Here is a 26,136-nt window from a genome sequence, read left to right as displayed (position 1 = left end):
CATCAGGGTTTTATAGTTTTTAGTGTAGAGATCTTCCATCTTTTTGGTTAACTTTGTTCCTAAGTATTTTATTTTTTTGGTGCTTTTGTGTATAGGATTGTTTTCTTTATTTTTTGTTTATTTCTTCTTTTTTTCAAGTTTTTATCTAAATTCCAGTTAACATGCAGTGTGATATTAGTATCAGTTGTAAAATTTAGTGATTTAGTACCTACATACAACACCTGATGCTCATTGCAAATGCCCTCCTTAATCCCCTGTTTATTTCTTTTTCACATATTTTTCTGTTAGTGTATAGAGACACAACTGATTTCTGTATGTTTGCTTTGTATCCTGAAACTTAACTGTGCTCATTGATTAGTTCTAACAGCTTTTTTGTTTTGTCTTATTTTTAGTTCTAACAGTTTTTTGATGGAGTCTGTAGGATTTTCTTAGACCATATCATCTGCAAATAAAGGCAGTTTTACTTCTTCCTTCTTGATTTACTCCTTCCTTCCTTTTATTTCTTTTTCTTGCCTGATTGCCCTGGCTAAGACTTCCAATACTATATTGAATAGGAATGGTGAGAGTGGGCACCCTTGTTTTGTTTCTAATCTTACAGGAAAAGCTTTCAACTTTTCACTATTGAGTAAGAAGTTAGTTATAGGTTTGTTAGATATGACCTTTTTATGTTGAGATATGTTCTGTCTATATCCAATATGTTGAGGGTTTTTATCATGAAAGGATGCTGCACTTTGTCAAATACATTTTCTAGACTATTCAGATATGATTTTTAAACTCTCATTTGATTAATGTGGTGTATCATATTCATTGATTCGTGTATATTGAACTATCCTTGTATCACTGGAATAAATCCCACTTGGTCATAGTGTATGATCCTTTTAATGTGCTGTTGAATTCACTTTGCTAGTATTTTGTTGAGGATTTTTGCATCGATGTTCTTCAGGGATATTGGCCTCTGTTTTTCTTTTCTTGTGGTGTCCTTATCTGGCTTTGGTATCAGAGTAATTCTGACCTTATCTAATGAATTTTAGAGTGTTCCCTCCTCTTCAATTTTTGGGAGGAGTTTGAGGAATGAAGTTAGTTCTTCTTTAAATGTTTAGTAGAATTCACCAGTGAAACCATCTGGTCCTGAGTTTTCTTTATTGAGATGTTTTTGATTAGTGATTCAGTCTCCTTGCTCATATTGGTCTGTTCTGATTTTCTATTTCCTCATGAGTTGGTCTTGGCTGTTTGTATGTTTCTAGGAATTTATTTCTTCCAGGTTATCCAATTTTTTGGTGTATAGTTATCCACAGTAGTCTCATGATTCTTTGTATTTTTGTGGTATCAGTTGTAATATGTTTGTGATTTTATTTATTTGAGTTTAAGTACTCAAAGGCATACAAATAGACAAAGTTTTAGTATTTTTAAATTAAAGAAATGTGTTATGAATAAATTATTGATTATTCCTGTTCCAAAATTGAAAGCAGGAGCTCTGATTAAAACAAATTTCTAGAACACATTTTCTTGGTGTTTCAGGGAGAATCTGGTGGCCCATTAGTATGTAGACATAAAAAGGGTCCCTTTGTCCTATATGGCATTGCCACCTGGGGAGCTGCCTGTGCCCAGCCAAGGAAGCCAGGTGTGTTTGCCAGGGTGAGTGTCTTCTTGGACTGGATCCAATTCAAAATGAAAGATAAATACTTTTCGGATATTACGAAAACAATTCCTCTTTCTTTAGAGTAGGTTTGCGAGAAGTGAGTGTGATAGAAATCAGCATTATGAAAGAAAAAAAACATGAAGTAGTATTTCATTTATTTTAGTTTCTAAAACATTAAAATGCACCTTAAAATTCTGTAAGAATATACTCTCCCTTGGGCAAAGTGAGAGCAAAACTGACTTTTCCTGAGGCTGCTGTAATCCTAGATTTGCATTTTCTTTTGAAAAAAAAAAGCTGTTTTTGTATAGAGTACATTTTGTTTCGAGGCTTTCATCTTTATTTTTAACATGTTCTCTCCAGGTACAAGTCCTACTTCACTTCAGATAAATAATGAAAGCAAAACCTTACTAAGACAACAGTTCCCAACACCCACACCTTCAACAGACAGTGTGTCTGGACCAGGTAATAGATGTTCATGTTATCCACTTAATGCAGCTAGTAAGAATTTAGCAAAAGCATGGCATGTCTGGGTTCGCTAATTTTCTTTGGAACAGGATAAACCCTGTGTTTTCATTCTGGCTGGTAATTTAAACTGAAGAAGAGGAGTGTTGTTACTGTGACCGTCTGGGTTTCTTTTCTACCCCACAGATACAGCTATTGCAGCTTAAAAATATATATATTGTGGTTGTGAACAGGTGCTTGAATTTTGGAGGAGTGCATAAGATTATTCTGGCCTCTGATCTATTTATTCCTACATAAACAAAGGTCCTTAGATTTTTAGATATCTCACTAGGTAAGGACTCTGGATATGAGAGAGAACCACGGCCAGCATCAGTGTTAGTCACTTGTAATTCCCCCACAACTGTCAGTGTCTGTTTGCTAATGGGATTTTTATTTTTAGTTAAAATCAAACTGCAACTAGAGAATTAGAAGTCTGTAATTGACCTGTAGGGAAATGAAAGTTCTATGATGCCATCATTCTTGGTTTCCAGGTGGTCACAGTCTCTTCTTTCTCATCCATCTCTGCCCCCATCCATCCCACATACAGTCAAGGCCAGTAGACAACTAGGAAGAGGTGGGGGGAGATGGAAAAGGATACGGGAGACAGGGGGAATTGCTAGAGAGATGACCTTCAGTAGGAGAGAGGGGATGAGATCTCGTGCTCAGCAAGAAGGGTTGGTGTCAGAGAGGAGCAAAGTGCAGTTCATCCATAGTCGCTGGATAGGAGGCAGAATACTTATCCTGGCGTATGGGTACATGTGAGGATGGGAGCTTCTGGCAATTTTCTAATTGCTTCTGTGCACCTAGTGGATGAAGCAGTGTTGTGGAAAAGGGTTTGAGGGTTTTAAAAGAAAAAAAGATGAAGTATGAAATAGTTCTCTAAAAAAGTGACAAAGTGCATGGACTAGGAAATGTAGGATTGCTGGGCAACATAAAAGCATTCAAGATTAATGATCACTGGGGCGCCTGGGTGGCACAGCGGTTAAGCGTCTGCCTTCGGCTCAGGGCGTGATCCCGGCGTTATGGGATCGAGCCCCACATCAGGCTCCTCCGCTGTGAGCCTGCTTCTTCCTCTCCCACTCCCCCTGCTTGTGTTCCCTCTCTCGCTGGCTGTCTCTATCTCTGTCAAATAAATAAATAAAATCTTTAAAAAAAAAAAAAAAGTACTAAAGCCCCCTTTAAAAAAAAAAAAAAAAAAAGATTAATGATCACCAATTTAGAGGGAGACTGACCAGTTAGCTTAGCTGTGTGTTTTCTTCTGGAGACACTGAGGGGTAGCACATAGATGCAGAACAGATGGAGGGTAGATTCATCAGAACGGGTTTTCCCAAGTATGCAAGAGTATAAGAGTATTGAGAGCATGTAGGAGGAAGGGATTAAAATGGTGTATTGTTGGAATTTAAGCTAGGAGAAGAGGGAATGAGGGTGAGAGAAGAGTTAGGGACAAAGAAAAGGTAGTTGGATAGATGAATAGCAAGTCTCAAAAGGTGGAAGGAGCATTAGAAGGAGCTGAGAAGTTACAAGGTTGTGAATGGAGACAGCAGTGCTTGAAATGGAGCTCCGGAAGGCTTGGTGTTATTGCTGGGGACCAGGTCCCGATGGGCTCACCACTGGGGTGGGTGGCTGAAGTCGGGTGGAGAACAAGATTATTGGAAGGAAGTTGAGAAATTGAGAAGCTCCAGCGGAGGGCTCATCATCTATATGGGTGCTGAAATCAGCCAGATTTGTGGCAGAAATAGTGTTGGAGAAAATGACTGCCAAAATCTTCTAGGAATAAGAAAGGGTACTTCGGGGACTAGTTGTGGGTGGTATAGTCTGACAACACAAGAATCAAAGTGTCCTATTTAGATTAAAAGTGAATCTGGAATTGGGGTTGAGATGGAGAACAGACTTAGGTCCAAGATCCTAAAACCCAATGATTTCAATGGTTTGAGTTAAATGAACAATTTTAATTAGTGCATAAGTACGTGAATACCTGTCAAGCACTTCAATAGAGGCGGCACGATGAATGACAACAGTCAACAAGCGGTGGCCAGTAATGACCAGCTGATGTATTCATTGAACTGTCCCATGTGGGCTATTAGAAAGTGAACATTAAAATGTAGAGATGTTTCTCATTTGTCTGTTTTCGGAAATACATGTGCATGCCAAAGACCTTTGCAAGTTTCACATAAGAAATGGGACTGTTTTGTTTTAATTCTGTGAATATTCTATGAGAGAAAATGTTGGGACTAGTCTATCTTTAACATCCACCCACTCCTACCACTGCCTTTTTACACAAGAGGATTGCTAGTCCATTTATAAATAAAGAAGTGACTGGTTGGGAATGCATGCCTTTACATGATTTGGTTCCTTTTCCAGGCAGATTTGCCATAGAAGATTCATGGGGACAGGAAAAAATGATTAAAAAGGCATGTTGGGGCCAGAGTCACAATTTCAGTTGCTTTGAGCAAGGAAAGAACTTAGTTCTCTTGTTTCATACACTATCCCAGAGAGTGGAGGGCACGGGGTGGGGGAAGATTAGAGACTGGGAAATCAGTTGGGTTACTATTAAATCAAAGTAGATCTATAAATATGTAAATTAGATTATAGTAGCCATCTAAATGAAATAGAGAAATAACAGGATAGGCAATTGAATAGAATCTTGAATTCTTATAACATTTCATTTCCCTTCTTCCCCTTCTGCCACTCTTCATTTCTACTCTTCATAAAAGTGTATTTATGTATGTGTCACCTGAGATCGTTAATTGCTCTATGGCAAAGCATATATAATAATGGATGTATTCATTCAGACATTAAAATGTGTTCATTTGAATACAGAGTATTTCAATTTGTAACTGCTCAGAGGATTTTTGTGGCGGGAATACACAGAGGGGAAGGAGGAGGTGTAAGCTGAAGCAGCAGCAGCTGACTGCAGGGTCAGTAGGCCAGAGCGCCCCTGGCATCTGGAGCCCTGCAGGGCCAAAGGTGCCCTTGGACTTAGGAGTATGTGGAAGAAGTGAGAGACATTCCAATGTATGCAGCACATTCTCCTTTTCTTGATCTCAGTCACGAATTCCATGAATGTAATAATGTGTCCCAGCAAGATAAACGCTCAGTGAAATCAGTGACGCTTTTAGGAACAGACCTTCAGCTGCATCTGAAAGAAGGAAGGAAATGAAAACATGTGGGAAGTAGAAGCGTGCGTACCCACTGTGCATCTTGTAAGGCATTTAAAAGATTCAGTGAAAAGAAGTTTTAAATAATGATCATTTAAATTCTACTCCTACAACCTCATGTCAAGAAAAATAGGACACATTAAATGGGATGATCATTTTTACCCACGGACATGTAACAGAGAGTAATAAAGTTTTAATTCTCGCAAGCCTTAATTTTTCAAGTTTCAAGTGTGATAGAACTTCACTTTGCTTTGTTTTCTTTATGTGGGTCCCTGGTGTCTGTGTGCTCTGAATTGTAGGTTGTTACTCTGAAGTGGAACTAGAAGAGCCCAGAGGCTTTTTCTCAACTCCAGGGTATCCACTGGATTATGAGGAGAGCTGGAATGTTCTTGGGTGCTCAGAGTGTCCCCAGGCAGTATGGCAAAATTGACGGTTGAGTACCTGTCGCTGCCTTGGTCTCCTGCGTGTCCAGATTCAGTCATGACTATTTATGAAGAAAGCTACAATGAGAGAAGGGTGTCAGGTAATCCTTGTTGACATTTCAGCCCTGTGCTGGGAGCCTTTTCTGGATAGGCAGCTTACGATCATGAGAGAACGTGACTTGGGTAACACCACCACCAAAGTGTTGATACGTGTAACAGGCAGGCCATTTTTTTTTTAGGATTTTATTTATTTATTTGACAGAGAGAGAGGCAGCGAGAGAGGGAACACAAGCAGGGGGAGTGGGAGAGGGAGAAGCAGGCTTCCTGCTGAGCAGGGAGTCCGATGCGGGGCTCGATCCTAGAACGCTGGGATCATGACCTGAGCCGAAGGCAGATGCTTAATGACTGAGCCACCCAGGAGCCCCATTTTTTCCCTGTTTTTTTTTTTTTTAAGGCACACTTAATATTTTCAAAACTTGAATTTACAAAACAGGTATACTAGAGGTTGAGTGTGAGTGTGTGTGTGTGTATGTGTGTGTATTCAAGCAGAAAAAGGACAGAGAGCTCAAGTTCTTTAAGCATACCAGAACCATGCCAGGATGCCAGAAACATATCTAATAGAGGAGTTAAGACGGTTAAAAATCAGATGGGAGTGGGTGTTGGATTTTAAAATAAAGCAAAAAATATTAAAGACTTTTACAATGGCAGAATTAAAAATATTTGCTAATAACACACCAGCTGTCATTTCATTTCATGAACAGGCAAACCCATTTTGTTCGACAAAACAAAGTTGCTATCTCTTGTTTATGTAGGTGTGGTACAGCTCTTAGTCAAGAGGGAGGTGGGAAGGTTTTGGAAATAATTTGGTTGATGGGGACATCTGGGAAGAAAATAAGTGTGTCTGTTATTGTATGTGTGGTACACACACACACACACACACACACACACACACACTTGTGTGCTGGATTCGGGAGTGTATGGAGGCCAGGGAAATGCTCTGAGGGGGAGATTGTGTTCTTGGGATACATTCTGAGATTAAATCATTGAGTCAGAGGACACAGACATTTATTTAAAGAATCTTTATAAATACTGTCTCATTTAGGGGTGCTTGGGTGGCTCAGTTGGTTAAGCGTCTGCCTTCAGCTCAGGTCATGATCCCAGGGTCCCGGGATCAAGTCCACTTTGGGCTCCTTGCTCAGCGGGGAGTCTGCTTCACCGTTTGCCCCTCCACCTGCTCTCATGTTCTCTCTCTCTTTCTCTCTCAAATAAATAAAATCTTTTTAAAAAATACTGTCTCCCGTGGGGCGCCTGGGTGGCACAGCGGTTAAGCGTCTGCCTTCGGCTCAGGGCGTGATCCCGGCGTTATGGGATCGAGCCCCGTATCAGGCTCCTCTGCTATGAGCCTGCTTCTTCCTCTCCCACTCCCCCTGCTTGTGTTCCCTCTCTCGCTGGCTGTCTCTGTCTCTGTCAAATAAATAAATACAATCTTTAAAAAAAAAATAAAATAAAAAATACTGTCTCCCTTAGACTATGGAACAAAGCTATTAACCGGCCTGTCCACTTTGTACCTTTTTCTCCTGCGATCAGATGGCCTTGCCCGTCTGCCTTGGTCAACAGCTCCAGGTCTTCTTGTAGCTGGAATAAACTCCAGAAGCCCTAGCACGACCTTCCGTCCCCCTCCCTGACTCACATGATCACGTGCTGTCATTCTCACCTCAGAGCCCTTGTCCAGCTCCTTCTCCTCCCTCTCCAGAGAGCTCCTTCTCACCCTGTCCCTCACCTCCCTCAGGGCTTGACTGGAATGTCACCTTCTTAACAGGCCTTCCTGAATTGCTGTCAGTTGCATCACCTGCTGCCTGGGTAGTTCTTCGTGCCTCCCCCTTTTCTTCAGCACTTACTGTCTCCCAACGTTATGATTTTTTTTTTCATGTTTGTGGGTTGTGTTTTCTCTATTGAATGTGAGGTTTTGGAGGGCTAAAACTTTCATCTCCTCGTTTGAAGACTCTCCAGCACCTGGAACAGTCTGTGAGACCTACAAGGCACTGAGTGAGTGAATGAATGATAGGTCACCTCCTCAAAGAGGACTTCTCAGTCTAAAGTAGCACCATTCATTCCCTCCCAAAGTCCTTTTCATCATACTATGCTGATTATTTCACTTGTAGCCTTGATCTCTATTTGAAATCATCTTCTTTATTTACCTGGCTGAAATAAAAGATTCATGAAAGCAGGGATCTTGCTATTTTGTTCCTTACTCTATCCTCCCAAATTAGAATCATGCCTAGAGACATAGCATAATTTTTTCCACGCGCGTATACTGATAAATTACCCTTCAGAGAAGCTAAATCGGGGGCGCCTGGGTGGCACAGCGGTTAAGCGTCTGCCTTCGGCTCAGGGCGTGATCCCGGCGATCTGGGATCGAGCCCCACATCAGGCTCTTCTGCTATGAGCCTGCTTCTTCCTCTCCCACTCCCCCTGCTTGTGTTCCCTCTCTCGCTGGCTGTCTCTATCTCTGTAGAATAAGTAAATAAAATCTTAAAAAAAAAAAAAAAAGAAAGAAAAGCTAAATCAGTTTTCACTGCCATTAGCAGTAATGGGAGCCTCTTGCACCATGAGTATAACCAAATATATCAGTTTGATAGGCACTTTCACTTTTTTTTAATCATTAATGGAATTTTTTTCATATGTTGATTAGCTATTTGTATTTTTTATTTCTTGTCATTACCATCTACTTTCTGAGTATTTTTATTGGTTTATGAAAGCTGTTACACATATATTTTTCCTTTGTCGTAAGTTGCAAGTATTTATTCATAAGGTTGTTATTTGCCTTTCATTTTTTTAAGAATTTATTTATTTATTTATTTATTTATTTATTTATTTATTTGAGAGAGCTGCACATGAGTGAGGGGAGGGGCAGAGGGGAAGGGTAGGGGAGAGAGAAAGGAGACTCCCCACTGAGCATGGAGCCTGACACCAGGCTGGATCTCATGACCCTGAGATCATGACCTGTGCCGAAACCAAGAACCAAGAGTCTGACGCTTAACCCACTGAGCCACTTAGATGCATCTTTAATTTTTATTATATGTTGATGTAAACATTTAAAAATTTGTTTAAATCTATCTACAAACACCTTTGATCTTTGATTTATCTCATTGCTTTTTAAATATTGTTCATTCTGAATTCAGAAAAAAAATTAATTACAAACTTCTTTAATCCTGCTGAAATGTTTTTTCTCATATGGTAAAATGATGTTGTATCTTTTTCTTTAAGAAAAAACGATTTTCTTTCTAACTTGTAGCACTATATTACATACTAGATTCTCCTACAAAAAGGAACATTTTCTGGGAAAACTTACCTTTATAACCGATTGAAAACCATGCTTGGCTTCATTGTGGATTAACTGAGGAAGCCCTATAATTTTCCAGCCTAGCATTTCTTTGATTTGAAATTGTCAGCTTGAACCCTGTAGAATGGTTCTGTCTCTTCAGATGATAGCTAGCAGAACTGCAAGCCTATAATGGAGGTGTTACCCCTTATTCAAGCCAGATAGTACTCTTCTATGCTGTAAAATGCTATCTTTTTCCCTGTGGGAGCCCGCGACTCACTCATTCAACAGCTGCCTTGATCTGTACTTGCTACAAATAAGTATTTGGTCCTTTTTCAAATAATATTTGAATGTAAATCAACAGCATTTACCCTAATGTGTTATGCCATCTAATATGTTTTGTTCTTTTCTTCTCAGATATAATCTGTTCCTTTCCTTGCTCCACAAATACTTGTAAGGAGGATCTACAAGGGGCTAGAGACCCACTCCTCTTGGTTGTGGGGATTCCGTACTGAGCAAAATGGACAAAAGAAATCCCTGCCCTTATCAAGCTTATATTCCAGTAGGGAGTGGTCACATAATAAGAAAATAAAATTTGCAGTATATTAGGTAGATATGCTAGGGGGAAAATGAAGTGGGAAGAAAGAGAAGAATCTGGGATGTAGGGGCTATACGGTCATCTGTAGTATAACCAGCAGATGTCTTTCTGAGCAGGTGATATTTAAATAAATGTAGGATGATACCGACTTATTATTAATAGTAGAGGCGTTTGATCCTAAGAAGCTCACAGGTTCTTTTCACACTTTCTTCATCAGCCTTCTGGATTGTTTTAGAATTATGGTTATAATTTTCCCTTTTGGCTTTGACTCAGGTCCTCAACCTAAAACAATCAAAAGAAGATTGACTATAGAGAAAGAATAAATTTTCAGGTAGAAGTCTTTCCATCATGGATTTTTCATAGTGAGATATTTTTAATAAGTAGGTTACTTTACCAGAAGAAAAATGGCGTACCAGCATCATTTTAAAGATGAAATAATTTACTTCCTCCTGTCCTTCAAGGGAGCAATATGACATAGCAGACTGTGATGAGTGCTGGACTCATGGGCTTGGGTTTAGAGCCTGAGTGCCCACCCTACCAGTCTGACTTCGGGTGAGTCACTCGAATTCTGGAGCCCTGTTTCCCTCATTTTGCAAAGTGAAATAAATTCCTTCCTCATGGGTACAAACTTATAACTAGTAGACAAGTCCTGGAGATCCAATGCACACTAGAGTCAGCATTTGTATCATAATCATCAAACTTGCCGAGGGACTAGATCTTAGTTATTTTCACTACAAAAAAGGAATGGTAATTATGAGAGGTGATAGAAGCTAACTGTCGAGAATGGCAGTCCTATTACAGTACGTAAATGTATCAGATCGACATGGTGTACACTCTATGCAACGTTCCATGTCAAATATATGTCACTAAAAATAATTGCTACACCTAAAGTAGAGAAACTGCTGAAAAAATTTTTTTAGTTCTTGCATTTTAATAGATTTCGTTTTCTTAAACCTAGGTGAAATACGTGGAAGAGGGCTTTACCCAATGATTTTCATGAGCTCCAGACCACTGGTGAGAATTGGGCATAAGCTATATTGTCTGTAGAGTCCAAGGTGTGCTTCGTCATTTCATAAACTCATAAACTTAAAAATCAGTGTTTTTCTTTTTAGAGCTATTTCAAAACATATACATTGTTTTGAAAGAAATGGTGTTTCTGTGGGGAGTTAATGTTCGAAAGGAAAATCTATTTAAGGGATCTGAGACTGGTCAGCTTCAAAAGAGACTGCTCAGTGGATAACCTGATTGACTTGTAAATCATCCAGAATTGTGATTTCTGGATGTGGCTCCGGTATGTTGATTTCAAGACAACATTTTTTTATTGCGATGTGATTTTACGCCACAGACAGCCTTTTCTGTGGATCAGAATGTAAGAGTTCTGTTAGCTGGTTGACTAGAAAGGGAAAATTTATTATCTCTATCAGAGTTTTCTTTATAGTGATATTATAATAATAAAAGCTTAGAATGAGTTTTTAAGATAAACTACACAGATATTAGATGCTAGCATTGGAAACGTAAATGCTATGCAATTCAGACTTATCAGATTACGTTTTAGAACAAGTAATAAGGTTTTTTTAAAGATTTTATTTATTCATTTGTCAGGGAGAGTGCACCCCCTTCAATAAGGCTTTTTTTTTTTTAAGATTTTATGTATTTGTCAGAGACAGTGACAGCAGGGGATGCTGTAGGCAGAGAGTGAAGCAGGCTCCCTTCTGAGCAAGGAGCCTGATGCGGGACTTGATCCCAGTACCCTGGGAATCATGACCTGAGCCGAAAGCAGACGCTTAACCGACTGAGCCACCCAGGTGCCCCTTAATAAGGCTTTTTGGTATAAAAAAATGGTATAGGTATAGGTAACTGAAAGCTAATCTCTCTCCTTGGCACCAAAAAGCATTGCAGAGATATATTTGGGGGAAAAGTTCAGTGAGTAATAAAGAGAAGCATGCATATCATATGAAAGTGTTTTCCTAAAAAACTATATTAAGAATGTTGCTTTTAGATTAAATTGTGCAGAGAACTGGCATTATCTATAGTTTTTCCACATTATCTTCCATCGACTTGAGGCTGTGCCAAAGACAATTCTGAGAGAAGTGCTGTTTTCTGTATCTTTGAATGATTCAGACAGAAACTTATCAGTGAAAATAACCACTTCTGTTAAGGTTTTTTCTAAAACAGGGAAGAAAAGTGACTTCCCTGATCTGAAAAGGCATATTATAAGCCTCTCAAAAATTAACTTTATTTTCATTGCCTTTTTTTTTTCTTTATTTTTAGGTCCAAAGGGCAGTAAAACTACCAAATTTCTCCGGAGTTCAAACCAAGAACATCCGGGCACTTGGGAGGATGTTATTCTGACTAAACCAGGAGGAATCCTACAGATCCCAAGACACTCTTACAGAACCACCATGAGGTGAGGAAGGAATGTTCATTATGATGAAAGAAGTTTGTGAATGATCCTTGGACAAGCAGCAACCCTTGCTTACGGCATTATTTTCCACCTACTCTCCTTGAAGAATAGACTTTGAAGTAATCCCTGGTCTGAGGCCTTCAGTATACAAAAACTGAATGTAAGATTTGTTGATAAATTGTGTACTTTCTCCACAAAAGAGATCATTTATTACGTAAAGTGGAAAGTCAAATCTCTATCAAACAGTTTTGGAGTTTGAAATAATGTATGTAGAGTCTTCTCTTAAGTTGCCAAAATAGAGAACTTTCCTCGAATTAAACAATAGAATAAATTTAAAGTGTGAAGTGAAAAGTGAAGATTTGTATAATATCAATCCTGAGTAAATTTACGTGATCTGTGGGGGAGTTTGGGGCAAATTCAGACAAATTGCCAATCAGAATTTAGAGGACTATGCATAATTGACCAACTGTTCACCATGACAGCCGAACTTAATTAAAACTTTTCACAAATTAAGTATTAGAGATATTTTTAATTGTTACAATTTAAAGTAAAAAAATCGTTTTTTCACCCAAGCACAGAGAAGCAGATAGAGTCAATAACAGTGATGCATAAAATTCCGAATGAAGTCAATAACAGTATGTGCGATTTGGAATCATTCCTGACTTTCTTTTCTCTGTGCCATAGTTGCCACAGGAAGTTATCAGCCCCTTTACATCACATCATTCGCCTTGATATTATCAACTTCCAGATGAAGCCGACACCTTTGGCCTGTCAGGGTCATATGTGGGTTTATGAAGGATTTGGATCAGGCAAAAAATTAATAGGTAACTAATATCCCATGAAGAACTATGCTCTTGATATTTTAATGAAACATTCCCAGATTGTTTTGCATTCAGTGTGACTTACAAATGATGTAAATTATATGATACTGAAATAGCCTTACTATTATTTAAGATTTGTAATTGAGATTATGCTAACACTCCCTCAGATTGAGTTAAAAATAAAACCCAACTGTATGCTGCTTTCTTGGGTCATACCTAGGTTAAAGTTGCTCAGAAATACTAAAAATAAAGGATGGATAAAGCAGTTTTAGACAAATGTAACACACACACACACACACACACACACATTGAGACTATAATATTAATCAGGCAAAATAATATCCACCAGAAAAGGCATTAAGTGGCCAATTAGGTAGTAGCTGGACACCTCATTACATTGACTTAAACTGATTTTTATGAAAGAAAGAAAAATCCAGAGTTTTCTAGATGTGCCACTAACTCAGTAGTCCAACGCTGTCAAGACTAAGGTTATGGCAGTTCTCTTGGCCTTTTCCTAATGGTTCCATAATGGCTACTTCAGTTCTCGCCATTCCATGGAGGAAAAAGGAAGAAGGGACACAGAGAAAGGAGGACACCATCGAGAAAATAAACACATTTCCAAGAATCCTATAGCAGATTTAAGTCTCCCTGGCCCGAATGGGAGACGACTAGGGACAAAGGGAATGAAATGGGGCTTGAGCTGGCTGACCAACGTTACCCGATGTGATGTGATAATAGCAGTCCTGATGGAAATTTAATGGCACTGGATGCAGATCTCAGTTCTACCACATAGTAGTTAAATGATTTGGGGAATGTTCCCAAAGCTTTCTCAGACTCTGTTTCCTGAATTGTGACAGGAGAACAACAAGATCTATTTTTGCTTTTTATGCAGTTTACAAGAAGAGACACCCCACTGTCACTACCACCACATACCTACATGTGTGCTATAAATTCTCAATTTACTTAGTCAAGGACACTTATGCCTGATGAAACCTGGTGGCCCAGAGGGAGAGGAGGTGTGGCATGATGCTGACCTTTGACTCCCTAAGAGAGACCCAGATGCCAACATCCCTCTTCCCTCTGGCAGATAGGATCCTGCCAGAGTTGATCAAACAGCCAATTGCTAAACCACCGTCCTTTTATTCTTTGGACTCACGTTACCATCCCAGAAGTAGACACACTAAAAATCTCCATGTTTCCACTTAAGAAAATGTTAATAAACACTGATAGTTTTATTATTATTATTATTATTATTATTATTATTATTATTATTTATTAACTGGGGTGTTTCGTATCAACGAGGCCACAGCTTCAAGTGGAGAAAATACAGAATCTGCCCCCAATATCCTTGGAAATTAGCTACACTTCTTCCTTTCTTGCCTTACAGGATGTCTGTTACTTGTACTGCCAATGAGATTGTTTTGAGAACTAAGTGAGAGAATGCGTGGCCATATAAAAGCAAGCTAGCTTCTACCATGTTTGAATTAGAAATATATGTTTTCATTCCTGTTCTTAAAATTGTGTTGCTTAGAAGAAAAGATTAGACTGTTGTTTCCCTAGCGCCTCTCCATCAGTGGGGTGTCAGAGTATACCAAGTTTGGAAGAACAAAGAAATACAGAAAAAAGGGTAAAGAGTACGTTAGCTGTATTAGTTATACTTTCTAATGTTAATGAACTGTATACCTGTTTTTCTTAGAAAAAGTTCATAAAACATATGTACCATTTCCTATCTCCTTCCTAAAATTTCAGTTTTTGCAAGTGAAGTATACAAGTTCCAGAGGCTGACTCAATGCATGAGGTCAATAGTTTTCTCAGTAGTAAACATAACCAAATATAACTTATCTCAAGAATGCAAGGATAGTTTAATATTGAAAAATGTATTACCTATAATAAAACTACCATGCGAGGAAAAATAGATGTAAGTATACAGCAATCACATCCTAAAACCATATAGTAAAATAATAAAAGATGTAATGGAAAAATCATTTTAATTATAATTAGCAACAAAAAACCTACAATAAGGAATAACTGTTAAACAAAACGCAGCCAAATACATTTGAAGGTCTAACTGGCTTTATTAAGGGACTCCTGCATCGGGCAGCATGCAGTCTGGCAAGTAGAGGGATGCTCTGAGGAGCTGTACAAAACGAAAGGATTTTATAGAAAGGGGGCAGGATGTTTACCAGAAGAAAAGAAAGGGCATCTTACACATATTACCTCCTTATCCTTTGGGGGAATGGAGAGAGCCCATGTGATGCTTTACCTCATTGGTGCTGGCCAGAAAATTCCCGACTGGTTAAGACTACATTTCTAGGGGTGCCTGGGTAGCGCAGTTGTTAAGCGTCTGCCTTCGGCTCAGGGCATGATCCCAGCGCTCTGGGATCGAGTCCCCATCGGGCTACTCCGCTGGGAGCCTGCTTCTTCCTCTCCCTCTCCCCTGCTGTGTTCCCTCTCTCGCTGGCTGTCTCTCTGTCACATAAATAAATAAAATCTTAAAAAAAAAAAAAAGACTGCATTTCTAGGGGAGGTTGAAACTGCAATTAGGTTAGAGATTAAGGCCTGGTTTGGTGACGTGGCCTCACATAAGCGACTCCATTTTGGGCCTGTGGTTTTCTTTTTGTCATAACCCTAAAATTAAATTTGAAATTTATTGTGCAGATAGAAAACTTTACACACATACACACAAACAAACATAGAGATGTGAACAGAGAAATGTACCATGTTCTAAAACTGGAAGACAGAATTAACATTAATTCACACCAAAGTAATATATAAATATAGTGTTATTTCCCAGCAAAATCCTATGGGAATTTTTTTTTTTAAGAGAGTAAGATAGAAACTAATAATAACTATCTTTAAAATAAATAGGATTTGTGCACCGGGGTGGCTCAGTTTGTTAAGCGACTGCCTTCGGCTCAGGTCATGATCTCAGGGGTCCTGGGATCCAGTCCTGTATTGGGCTCCCTGCTCGGCGGGGAGCCTGCTTCTCCCCCTGCCCCTCCCCCTGCTGTGCTTTCTCTCTCTGTGTCTCTCATGAATCAATAAATAAAATCTTAAAAATCAAGTAAATAGGACTAACTGAAAATGTTTTGGGAGACTCAGCCCTAATTAAATTTCAAGTTCAAACCAGAGTCTCCAAAGCTTTTGATTTTTATTTTGTTCCTTTCTCAAGAGATGACAAACTCTTGACCCACATGATTTTTTGAGACCATAACGCCCTGGATTAACCATTAGCTCTTTTCACAGATAAAAAAGGTTAGTGAGTATTCACCTATCAGTTCCCATACAGTCTAAATTAAATCTCTTTGTTTCTTGACACAGTGAAATTGATCCTCTGGCCATCTGTTTACTAAAAAGAGCAGAGTTTTTCAGTAAGAGAGAAAAGCTTAATTCTTAAGATTGTTGACTTGAAACCTTGATCCTATTGAATGTTAGAGCAAACTACTTTTGTAAGAATGTTTCAGGAAAAAACTATGATCACTTAAAGTTAGAAATGGTTTGTGATAGAAAGCGTGCCAATTGCTACACCTTGCCTCTTATTCATTTCACGAGGCTGTGGATAAATGAAGGTTGTCTGTAGCTGAGGCTCAAATATACTCCATATATATGATTATCTTATTTCAGTCTGCTGACAAGAGTAACTGTTTAGTTCCCTGAGGACCTAGCTAGACCTCGTCATCTTTTATAATACATCACTTTAAAGAGATCTACCTAGGTTATTCTAGACATTGTAGCAACTGGGTCCTGTGCTCTAGTTGGTTTAGAGCCCTGTCCTCAGAACTGCTTTGATTTAGGAATCTGGAATTTCTTTCTCTCTATTCTAATTGGGTTTTCTTTGGCTTAATTTTCTCATTTTTATATTCTTGGGAGTGGATATGGTATAAATTCATAAGTTCAAAACTAGGATTTTTTTTCTCTTTGCTCAATAACCTTTGCTTTGATGCGTGGTAAGTTTTTGTATGCTGCTTTGTTTTTTCTTTATTTTGGGCTAGGAAATTGTGTGGAGGAAATTCACCTTCATTAAAATTTCATGGTCCTCTAGCGATGTTGATTTTCACATACAATGTCCATTTGGCCATGGAAGAATTTTCTTTGAGATATTCTTTTCATATTTCTGGTAAGTCTGTTGCTTTCGTATACGTTTATGTGTATGTTTTTGTTTTGTGCTTTATAGGAAAAATCTGTCATTGAACAGATTGAATTCTCTAGTGTATTTGTCTGCTTTAGAGGAGAAGGAAAGGACAGTGAGTAAGATATGACTTCTGTAATCTGTGGGGGCCTCAAACTAAACCTCTATTAAGATTGATCAGATCTGTCATTTTTTCTTAAAGTACCAAAGAATTTTGTCTATTTTGGGGGGACTTGGATGATTATAACAATATAGGGGGAAACTTTTATCACTAGCATAAAAGTTTCAAGTAGTTTTTCTCTTTTGAAATTAATTTCCTTAATGTACTAATATATTCTTTTTCACTTGTTTGATGGATAGTTCATTTATATTGGTTGCAACCAGGTTATTGAAAAATATGCTTTGCCCAACATTTCCATGATTTGGGTGAAGACACTGATAGCATTGTGAAAATCAAGAACTATTAATTTGCAATTTAGGTTTAATTCTGAACAGTTATTAGAATTGCTTTCGTCCTTAAGATTAATCAATTTATACTCATTAAAAATGTTAATTGGAATACAATTGGAGAGGCATTTCTACTAAAAGTATTTAATTTAGTCTGGTAACAGTCTCTGCCCTAGTAGAGTTTATAGTCTAGTGGTAGAGATAGTCAATAATCATATAGAAAAATATAGAGTAAAAAAACTATTGTTTTGAAGGAAATATATAGTGTACTATAAAAATAGACAGTGGAGGGATCTTAGTTTGGTAAAGGATGGCAATGGAATTGTAGGAAAACTTTAGTTTCTTTGTTCTCTTATCACAGAACTCCATGAGATTTATTTCTACTCCTTTGCCCTCATTTTTTTCTTAGATCCATTCCCATAGGGCTTTCTTTGTTACCATATCACAGGCATTGGTCTTACCAAAGTTACCAGTGACTTCCCCAAGTCCAGATCCAAGAGATCCTTCTTAGCCCTAACAACGTTTGACAGAGATGAGCTCTCCTTCCTTCTAGAATCTACTTGTCTCGGCCTCCTTAGGAGGACCTTAGGAGGAAACCATTCTCCTTAGCTGTCCTCTTACTTCACTGATCTCCTTCAGAGTCTCTTGGATGGCTGCTCTTCATTTTCTCTACCACTAAAGGTAGCGGTGTCCCTGGACGTAGTCCTTGACTCTCATTTCTTCTTTACCTTACTCACTCCCTAGTGACCTTACCCAAACCCTAGCTTTCACTACCATCCATATGCAAATAACTCCCAACTTCTTTTTTATTTTTGACCTCCAGCTCTGTATCACCAATTGCCCCCCCCTCCACTTGGACATCTGATAGGCATCTCAAGCTTAATGCTGTTATCTCCAAACCTGCAACAGTGCCTAGTACATAGCTGCTGCACAGTAACTGTTTGTTTGAATAAAGGGAACGGCATTTCAGCTGGGGCAGATTAGGGAGAAGAGGGTAAGGAGGTAGCTCCATACCCAGTGAATGGATAACAAATGCATCCGTTGGCCTATGGGAACCCCCCTGGCTGAGAGCCAATGGATGAACAGGAGTCAACTCAGAAGACTGTTATTGTACATATTCAATTTCTGTGTTCAGATAAACACAGAAAACCATTAGTGCAGACATTTTACAATGACAGCAAAATGTATAGCGCATGTATGTAGTTTTTAAAGATCTGACTCATCATTCATATTTTTGAGATTACAAATTAAAATAGATCAATACAAATTATATCTGTGTGAATCAAAAATATAGAATCATTAAAGTTTATGTGAAATATTTAGTAGTATGGAAAAATAGTCACAATAAATTAAATGGAGGAAAAAGGTTTTAATGGTGTAAAATAGCATATAATTTTTTAAAAAATGTATACGTAGCATAGGAAAAGACCTGGCCAGATTTATATTAAAATATGACTACTGGTTATTTATAGGCTGGGACTACAGGAGACTTTTTATCTTCTTTGAACTCTCTGTATTCTGAAAATTTTTATAAGTTGCACATATCACTTTTATAATCAGAAGAATAAAGAAATATAAAGTAGTTAGTTGGATGTATTGACACTGAATATTCTCTTATTCTAGATTCCATGAGAGGAAAATATAAAGTTAATGATAAAGGTAAGACCACAATGGAGGTAAGGAATCCAGCTGGCTTGACTTTGGTTATATGATATTATGAAAATAGAGTGGAAAATGCCCTTGCTTCTAAACACTATGTAGTAAGAAGTGCACTCTGACTTCTGTCAAAAACATTCAGGTGTTTGTGGCCTGATTCTAGTTACTTTATAGTAAAATGTGAATTTGTATTAATTTCCTTAATGTCAAATTTTGGGGGTAGTGGAGACCTGATCTGGGGCCCGTTAGGGAATAGAGTGAGGGGGTAGCACCTTACTCGATTAGTGGGTGAGAAACATTTGTTTTGTTAATGGAATCCTTGTAGCTACGTGAAGTCTATCCATTGCCATTCTTTCCATATGTGTTATGTCTTTTGGATTACATATATATTTTTTGTTTTGTTTTTCCCTGGACCAATCCGTAGTGGAACTAAGGTGTAAGATTATTGGTGAAGTAAATCAATTTTTGGATGGCATTGCTTTTAGGTTGGATGAACCTAAGACTTTTGGAGTAAGCCCAAAATGTCACTGAATTCTTCAGTTCTCTTTTTTGGTGTACCGCCTTAGCTCTGGCGAATCTTAATGTCTATGTTTCAACTACCTGAGAGCTATCCAAATTTCCCTAACTGATAAATGTTTGCAATTTGAATTGTACGTGCCATGAGGCTGAACTTGGGGAGCACATAATTTATTCAGGAATTCAGTCTAATGAGGACCCAGGTCTGCTTCTCAACCTGGGTTCTCTGCTCATATTTAGAATTTGTTCTCTGCTCATATTTTATGGTGTCAAAGTTCTCTCTTTCTGCACTATGTGGGAAATGAAATATTGTGGCATTTGCAAATTTGGGGAAGTCCTATAAGTCTTGGGACATATCTGTTGAATATCAAAGTGATAGATCACTACCACCTGTGGACTGAAGATAATAAAATCTATTTCTCATCATCATGAACATTAAGATTGAATATTAATTAAATATAAGCAAGAAATTACACTGAAATGTGGATGTGGGTGATTTAGCAGTTCAGTTTGTGAACTGCAGTCAAAGAACTTCAGCCTGTCTTCTGTGGAGGTGTCAGTTTTTCAGAGCAGAAGTCATTCAAATCCTGTGTCGGTATACATAAGGAACTATGGATACGAAGTAAGAGTGACAGATCAATAAAAGTGCACTACCATTTAGGTTGTAATGACCTGGTTGCAGACATTAAAACCAGATTCAGAAAGTAACTCAACTCCTTGATTATTATGTTAAATGATTGTTTTTCTTTTTTGCTTCAAGGATGTCCATTATTGGATTTGAGTCCAGTTAGTTCTACTGAGATCACATCTCCCAATTATCCTAACATTTATCCCAACATGCTGAACTGCACTTGGACTTTTTATTCCAAGTCAGGAGATAAAATGAAGGCAGTGATTAAAGACTTTACGACAGAAGAATCTTGGAACTGTGAGTGGGATTATTTCAGTATTTATGATGGACCAGATCAGCAATCAAGATTACTTGGTAAACTGATCTTCTTTTTTTTTTTAACTGAAGTCACAGTCTTTTTTTTTTTTTTTTTTTAATTTATTTGACAGAGACAGTGAGAGAGGGAACACAAGCAAGGGGAGTGGGAGAGGAAGGAGCAGGCTTCCCGCTGAGCAGGGAGCCCGATGCAGTGCTCGATTGCAGGACCCTGGGATCATGACCTGAGCCGAAGGCAGACGCTTAAGCTTAAGGGCTGAGCCACCCAGGCGCCCCTAAACTGATGTTTCTTAACTGGCCTACGTTATGTGGCATTTACATAAGCATTTATACAATGCATATATGTGGAAAATATGACCTACATTTACCTTGGGAAGCATCTGATTTGTTGTCAGTGATTTTTCATGAGGTCCATCATCGGAATCCCGGAGCATTACTGAGCACAACGGGATGAGCTTGACCCCACACTCACCGCATCTTCACCTATAATTCTCACTCTTCCTGATTTTAGCAGTGAATCATCTCATTTTACCATTGGGGGGCACCCTAATTTTGTTTTTCTCAGGAGGTCCTATATTTTAAGAGGTTTCAATTTCTGAATTTTGGTAACTTTTCGAAAATGTGTTCTCTCAGGTTTCGTCTTCACCGTAATAGCGGCCTTTTTTTAGACCCAGGGTAAATTTAAAAGGAGAAAAAGGCCAATTAGTTTAAATAATTTTTTAGGGATTTATTGGCCACATGGTGTCTATCACGCTTGACTATCAGGCAATATCCTGTTCTGAGACTGACTCATAGAAGAAGACTTTTCCCAAGCTTTTGTAATCCAATGCTGCATCACCTTCTTCAGTCTCCAATGAGTTCCGCTCCTTGGGACGCCCTTACAACCCACCTATCCCAAAGAGCAAGAGGAGACTTTTGATCCTGTCTTTTTCCAGGATCTTGACCTCTCCTGTGATATTACAGGATATGTAATACCCATAAGCTCATCAATTTGCTTTGAAATTCTAAAGGTACCTAACTTTTTTCCTATCAGTGAATTTGGTTCCTGCCAAGGAATCTCAAGCAATTAGAGTGTTGAGGGGGAGGGGCAGATACAACATTTCCCAAGCAATTCGTTCTCCTTAAGATGAAATGACCATCAGACCCCGTAATCCTCTCGCCAATGCCCTTCAGCCAAAGGCGCCAGGATCACACTGTGGGGTGTCTCAGTAAGAGGGAGTTAGAACCTATTAGAGGATTTGGGCTTTGGTTAGGTAATTTTGGAGAGGGTCTAAGAAAATGGACTTGGCTCTAGATTGGTTGCTGTTAGGAAGTGGAGCAATTTTACGGTTGGGATCTCAATCATAGGGGGGCCTGACTCAAATTAGGATAAAACCGCATTTGGTAAAGAAGTGGCAAGCCCTCATTTTAGCCCAGAGAGGTCGATGTTTTGTAGTTTAGTGGCTGCACATGGCCTTGTTTTTGTCTCACCTTATCATGGATTCAAATAGTCCTGTCTGATGTTGCTGTTCTGTGAGATTATGTCCCAACAGGAGAACAACATGGTCTAGTTGTGAGTCCCAAACCCGTTTCTCAATGTCAGGGGCTACTTTTCTCTTTCTTACTCTTTAGTATTCTTCCATCTAGCGACACTGTTCCTCTTTAAAAGTTCTGATAAGTTAATTCAGAAGTGTCAAATGATTATAAATAAGACTATTCATATTTTTATAATCAGCTTATATAAATCTCTATAAGAAGGAAGCTACCATTAGTTTGATAGTTTATACAATTTTATTTCATACAATTTTATATATTTATATAATTTCATTTCAATGAAACATGCAATTTTTAAATCACTGAACATGGATTCCCATTGCTAATCTCACAGGTAGTGAAATGGGCTATCCCGTATATGGAACCACATTACCTTTTCTTAATAAATCTTTTTATTCATGTAAGTAGAATTCATCAGTTCTTAACTGTTTTTAATTATTTGTGTATGTGTAGATGAAGTGGTCCAAAACACCCAGATAGTTTCCATTGCAATGCTTTTACAATATTTTAATGAAAATAAATTACCAAAATTAAGGTTCATCTGGTCTTCTTTCATTTTCCCCATGAATGTTAGGACATCAGTAACCAGTAAACATTATATTAAGTGTGCAGGTTGAGTTCATTCATTACTGAGCATTACCTAATGGGTTAGGCACACTGGGGACGCAATGGTGAACAAGTCAGAAACGATCTCTGCCATCTTCTCTTTGGAAAGATGGACAATAAATAAGATGATAATATATAACAATAATCAAATAATTACTGCTTGTCAAAAGTAATCTGAGGGAAATAAGTTGCAAAGGAAGGGTACATTTCCTCAGTTCATTCAGGTGTCTGTTCAAATGCTCCCTCATCTAAGGTATCACATGACGTAAACAGGCCTCCTCCATCTTTTCTTCTAGGCATTTATCGTGACCTGACAGAGTACATATTTATCTATAATCTGTCTCCCTCCACCAGAATGAAAATTTCCCGGGAGTAGGACTTGGTCTCGTATTCGTTGCTGTATCTCCAGCACGTCGGTAGAGCACTACCCAACACTTCGTAAATATTTGATGAAAAAATAGATGAGAAAATGGCCTTGCATGGAGAAAAAGCTTGGTAAGTTGGGGTAGTGTCAGGGGTCAGAGTGATTGGATACTGAGCGAGGACAGACTGGAATGAGGCTTTGTCCCGTGCAGCTCAGGCTGTGGTAATGAGTTTGAATTTCGTTCCAATCTACTGGAGGCCGTAAAAGGTTTTTGACAAGGGAGTAATCTGAAGGGTGCTCTAGCTGCTGTGTCAGGAGTGAGTTTTCCGGTGACAGGGTGCATTGTGCCTGAAGTCATGAGGCTCTTGTGTTATTCTAGACCTGCACCGTCCAGTCCGTGTTGTTATTTAAATTTAAATTAGTTAAAAAGAAATAAAAGGGGTATTGGCCATAGGTAAGTGCTCAGTTGCTGCATGCGGTGAGTGACTGCCATAGCAGGCAGCCCTCAAACAGAACGTTCCATCCTTGCAGAATGTTCTGTTAGTACTGTTTTAAAAAATACATATTGCCTTATAAGGGGGTGGCACTAATGGAGTGCAAGTGAAGTGGACAGATCTAATAGGATTTCTGGGTGGATTGCATCTGGGATTAAATATGCAAATCAAGAATGGCTCCGGTGTGAGAAGTTAGCATCTACAGAGATGGGAAATGCTGGAAGGAGAAATAGATTTGTGGGGAGAGATCTGTTTGGGCCGCTTTCAATTCTTAATGCTATGATACATTCAGATTGAACTCTCGAGCTAGAGGAAAAGTCTGGGCTAGAGAGAAAAATTTGAGAATTATCATCTTCTTACAGATGTCCTCTAGTTATCCTCTCTCGGACATCCTGGATCTGCACTATCACTCTCATCAGTTTCACACGTGTTCTAGTATTACCCATCATTGAAGACAAAATAGAACAAGAAATGTAGCTATTGCCCCATTTCTCTGCTTCCCTTTATAGCAAAATCTCTCACTTTCTTAGAGGCTGATTCAAACGCTTATATTCTTGGGTACTACACCAACCATGTGACAACCGTTCCATTGATGCTTTTTGATTCAACATGAAGAACAGTCTAGCAATTAGAACTGCTCAAAAAGAGAAAATGCTTATAAGTTCCATGTCGTATCTTCAAGGTGAGAAATCCGATGTCCAGGGTTATTTTAGAACAAACACAGTGTCAGTTGGACGGTGGAACTAAAGGATCTCTAAGGTTCTGTGTCGACACCATTCCCTTCTCACCCAGGTGCCCATTTTAAACCTACACATTTTGTACATGTGCTGTCTGTATTCCTAAGTTCTTTTTTTTTGTTTTAGATTTTATTTATTTATTTGACAGAGACAGCCAGTGAGAGAGGGAACCAAGCAAGGGGAGTGGGAGAGGAAGAAGCAGGCTCCCAGCAGAGCAGGAGCCCAGTGTGGGACTCGATCCCCGGACCCTGAGATCATGCCCCGAGCCGAAGGCAGACGCTCAACGACTGAGCCACCCAGGCACCCCTGTATTCCTAAGTTCTTAATAGAAATACTGCATTTGACAGAACCAAGGATAGAACCATTTCCATACCATTAAGACCTTCCCTCCAGCTTAATATTGTATGATTATTTAATCAGCTGTGAAACTTCCTAGCCACTTAATTGTCCACTTATATTTTATATCTGTTCACAGGATATCCTAAGATACTTTATTAAGTGCTTCACTGCAATCAAGATTCATGAAGTTTATCTCCTTCCCCCTAGCCACCACCTAATTAGCTCTTTCAAAAAAATTAATTAGGTTCCTTGAATGTGGCATGTTAAGGATCCCATGCTGGCTTCTTGTGACCATTGATTCCTTCTCCAAGTGTTGAAAAACTGCCTAGTAATTTGCTAAAGTTTTTTTTTTTTAATTTAACAAACACTTATAATAATTTACAAATACCAATTTGTAAAATCCAATTTGAATATAAATTTTATCTCCAGTATACAGATGTGAAAGTTGAGGCAGAGAGTGAGACAGATTAAACGAATTGCCCAGAGCCCCCTAGTTAGTAATGGCAGAGCGAGAGGAGAGCGGCAGTTTGGCTACAGAATCGTGCCTGTAAGCATTCAGCTACGCTCTTTCCCTGGTGTAGGACTTGGCAAATCCTCCACTTTCTTTGTTTTCTCTGTCTTCTACCCATCTTCCCTCGTGCCCAAATCTTTTTTTTTTTTTTCAATTTTCTAAACAGTAACCTATTCCCATTTACATTATTTTAAAACTTCTGGCATGTTTGTTGACTCTACCCAGAGTCCTTTTCCTTGACATGGTGCATCCCAGAAGTTCCCCATTATATCCAGTTCACCAGACAGGTTCTCCAAAGATAAGAAGGATGTAGAGGTTCACTCTTCCCGTATCCCCTTTCTTTGTCAGATTTTTGAGATAACAGTATCTTTAAGACAAATCAATAATGCATCACTGTTTTGAGAGAACTGAAATTGCAGCATGTACAGGTAAATTACAGCAGGTGTGCTACCGCTGTCAGGACCACCTTTGAACAATGTGTATTCCTGAATTAAGAAAGGATGGTCATTAGTCTGCATTTGGGCAGCCTGCCTGTCTGAGCCAGTTTGGGCTGCTATAACAAAAATACTATAAACGGGATGGCTTAAACAGCAAGCATTTATTTCTCACAGTTCTGGAGGCTTGGAAGTCCAAGATTTGGTGTCTGGTAAGAGCTTGCTCCCAGATTCATAGCTGTCTTTTTTTGCTCTGTCCTCACATGGCAAAAAAGGAGTGAGAGCATTTTCTGGGTCTCCTCTATAAGGGCTCTAGTTCCATTCATGAGGGCTCCACCCTCGTGACCTAATCACTTCCCAAAGGCCCCACCTCCTAATACCATCACGTTTGGGTTTAGGATTTCAACCTATGAAATTGTGGGTGGGGTGGGGGTGGGGCACAAGCTTTCAGAATACTGTCCTATTACTTTTGTTTCTCCGTCCATTTGCCTTCACCAACATGCCTCTTTTCTCATCCTTATGATCAGATTGCCATAGAGTTGTATATCATTTCATAGCA

General features: G+C 38.8%; 1 protein-coding gene across 1 annotated transcript in view; it reads left to right on the top strand.

Annotated features, from left to right (window-relative positions):
- Positions 1-26,136, top strand: part of OVCH1 (ovochymase 1) — a 73,741-nt gene that overhangs the window by 36,056 nt on the left and 11,549 nt on the right. Inside the window, 12 exon segments of the mRNA XM_057318821.1 lie at positions 1,513-1,675; positions 2,006-2,101; positions 5,598-5,666; positions 5,669-5,821; positions 10,599-10,662; positions 10,664-10,695; positions 11,912-12,047; positions 12,729-12,868; positions 19,065-19,100; positions 20,374-20,598; positions 23,053-23,193; positions 24,087-25,789. Coding sequence (XP_057174804.1) covers positions 1,513-1,675; positions 2,006-2,101; positions 5,598-5,666; positions 5,669-5,821; positions 10,599-10,662; positions 10,664-10,695; positions 11,912-12,047; positions 12,729-12,868; positions 19,065-19,100; positions 20,374-20,598; positions 23,053-23,057 — 1,119 coding nt within the window. The 3' untranslated portion in view covers positions 23,058-23,193; positions 24,087-25,789.

Source organism: Ursus arctos, unplaced genomic scaffold, assembly GCF_023065955.2.
Source record: "Ursus arctos isolate Adak ecotype North America unplaced genomic scaffold, UrsArc2.0 scaffold_26, whole genome shotgun sequence".
NCBI lineage: Eukaryota > Metazoa > Chordata > Mammalia > Carnivora > Ursidae > Ursus > Ursus arctos.
Note: the sequence above shows the minus strand (reverse complement) of the source record. Positions and strands in the feature narration are given on the sequence as shown.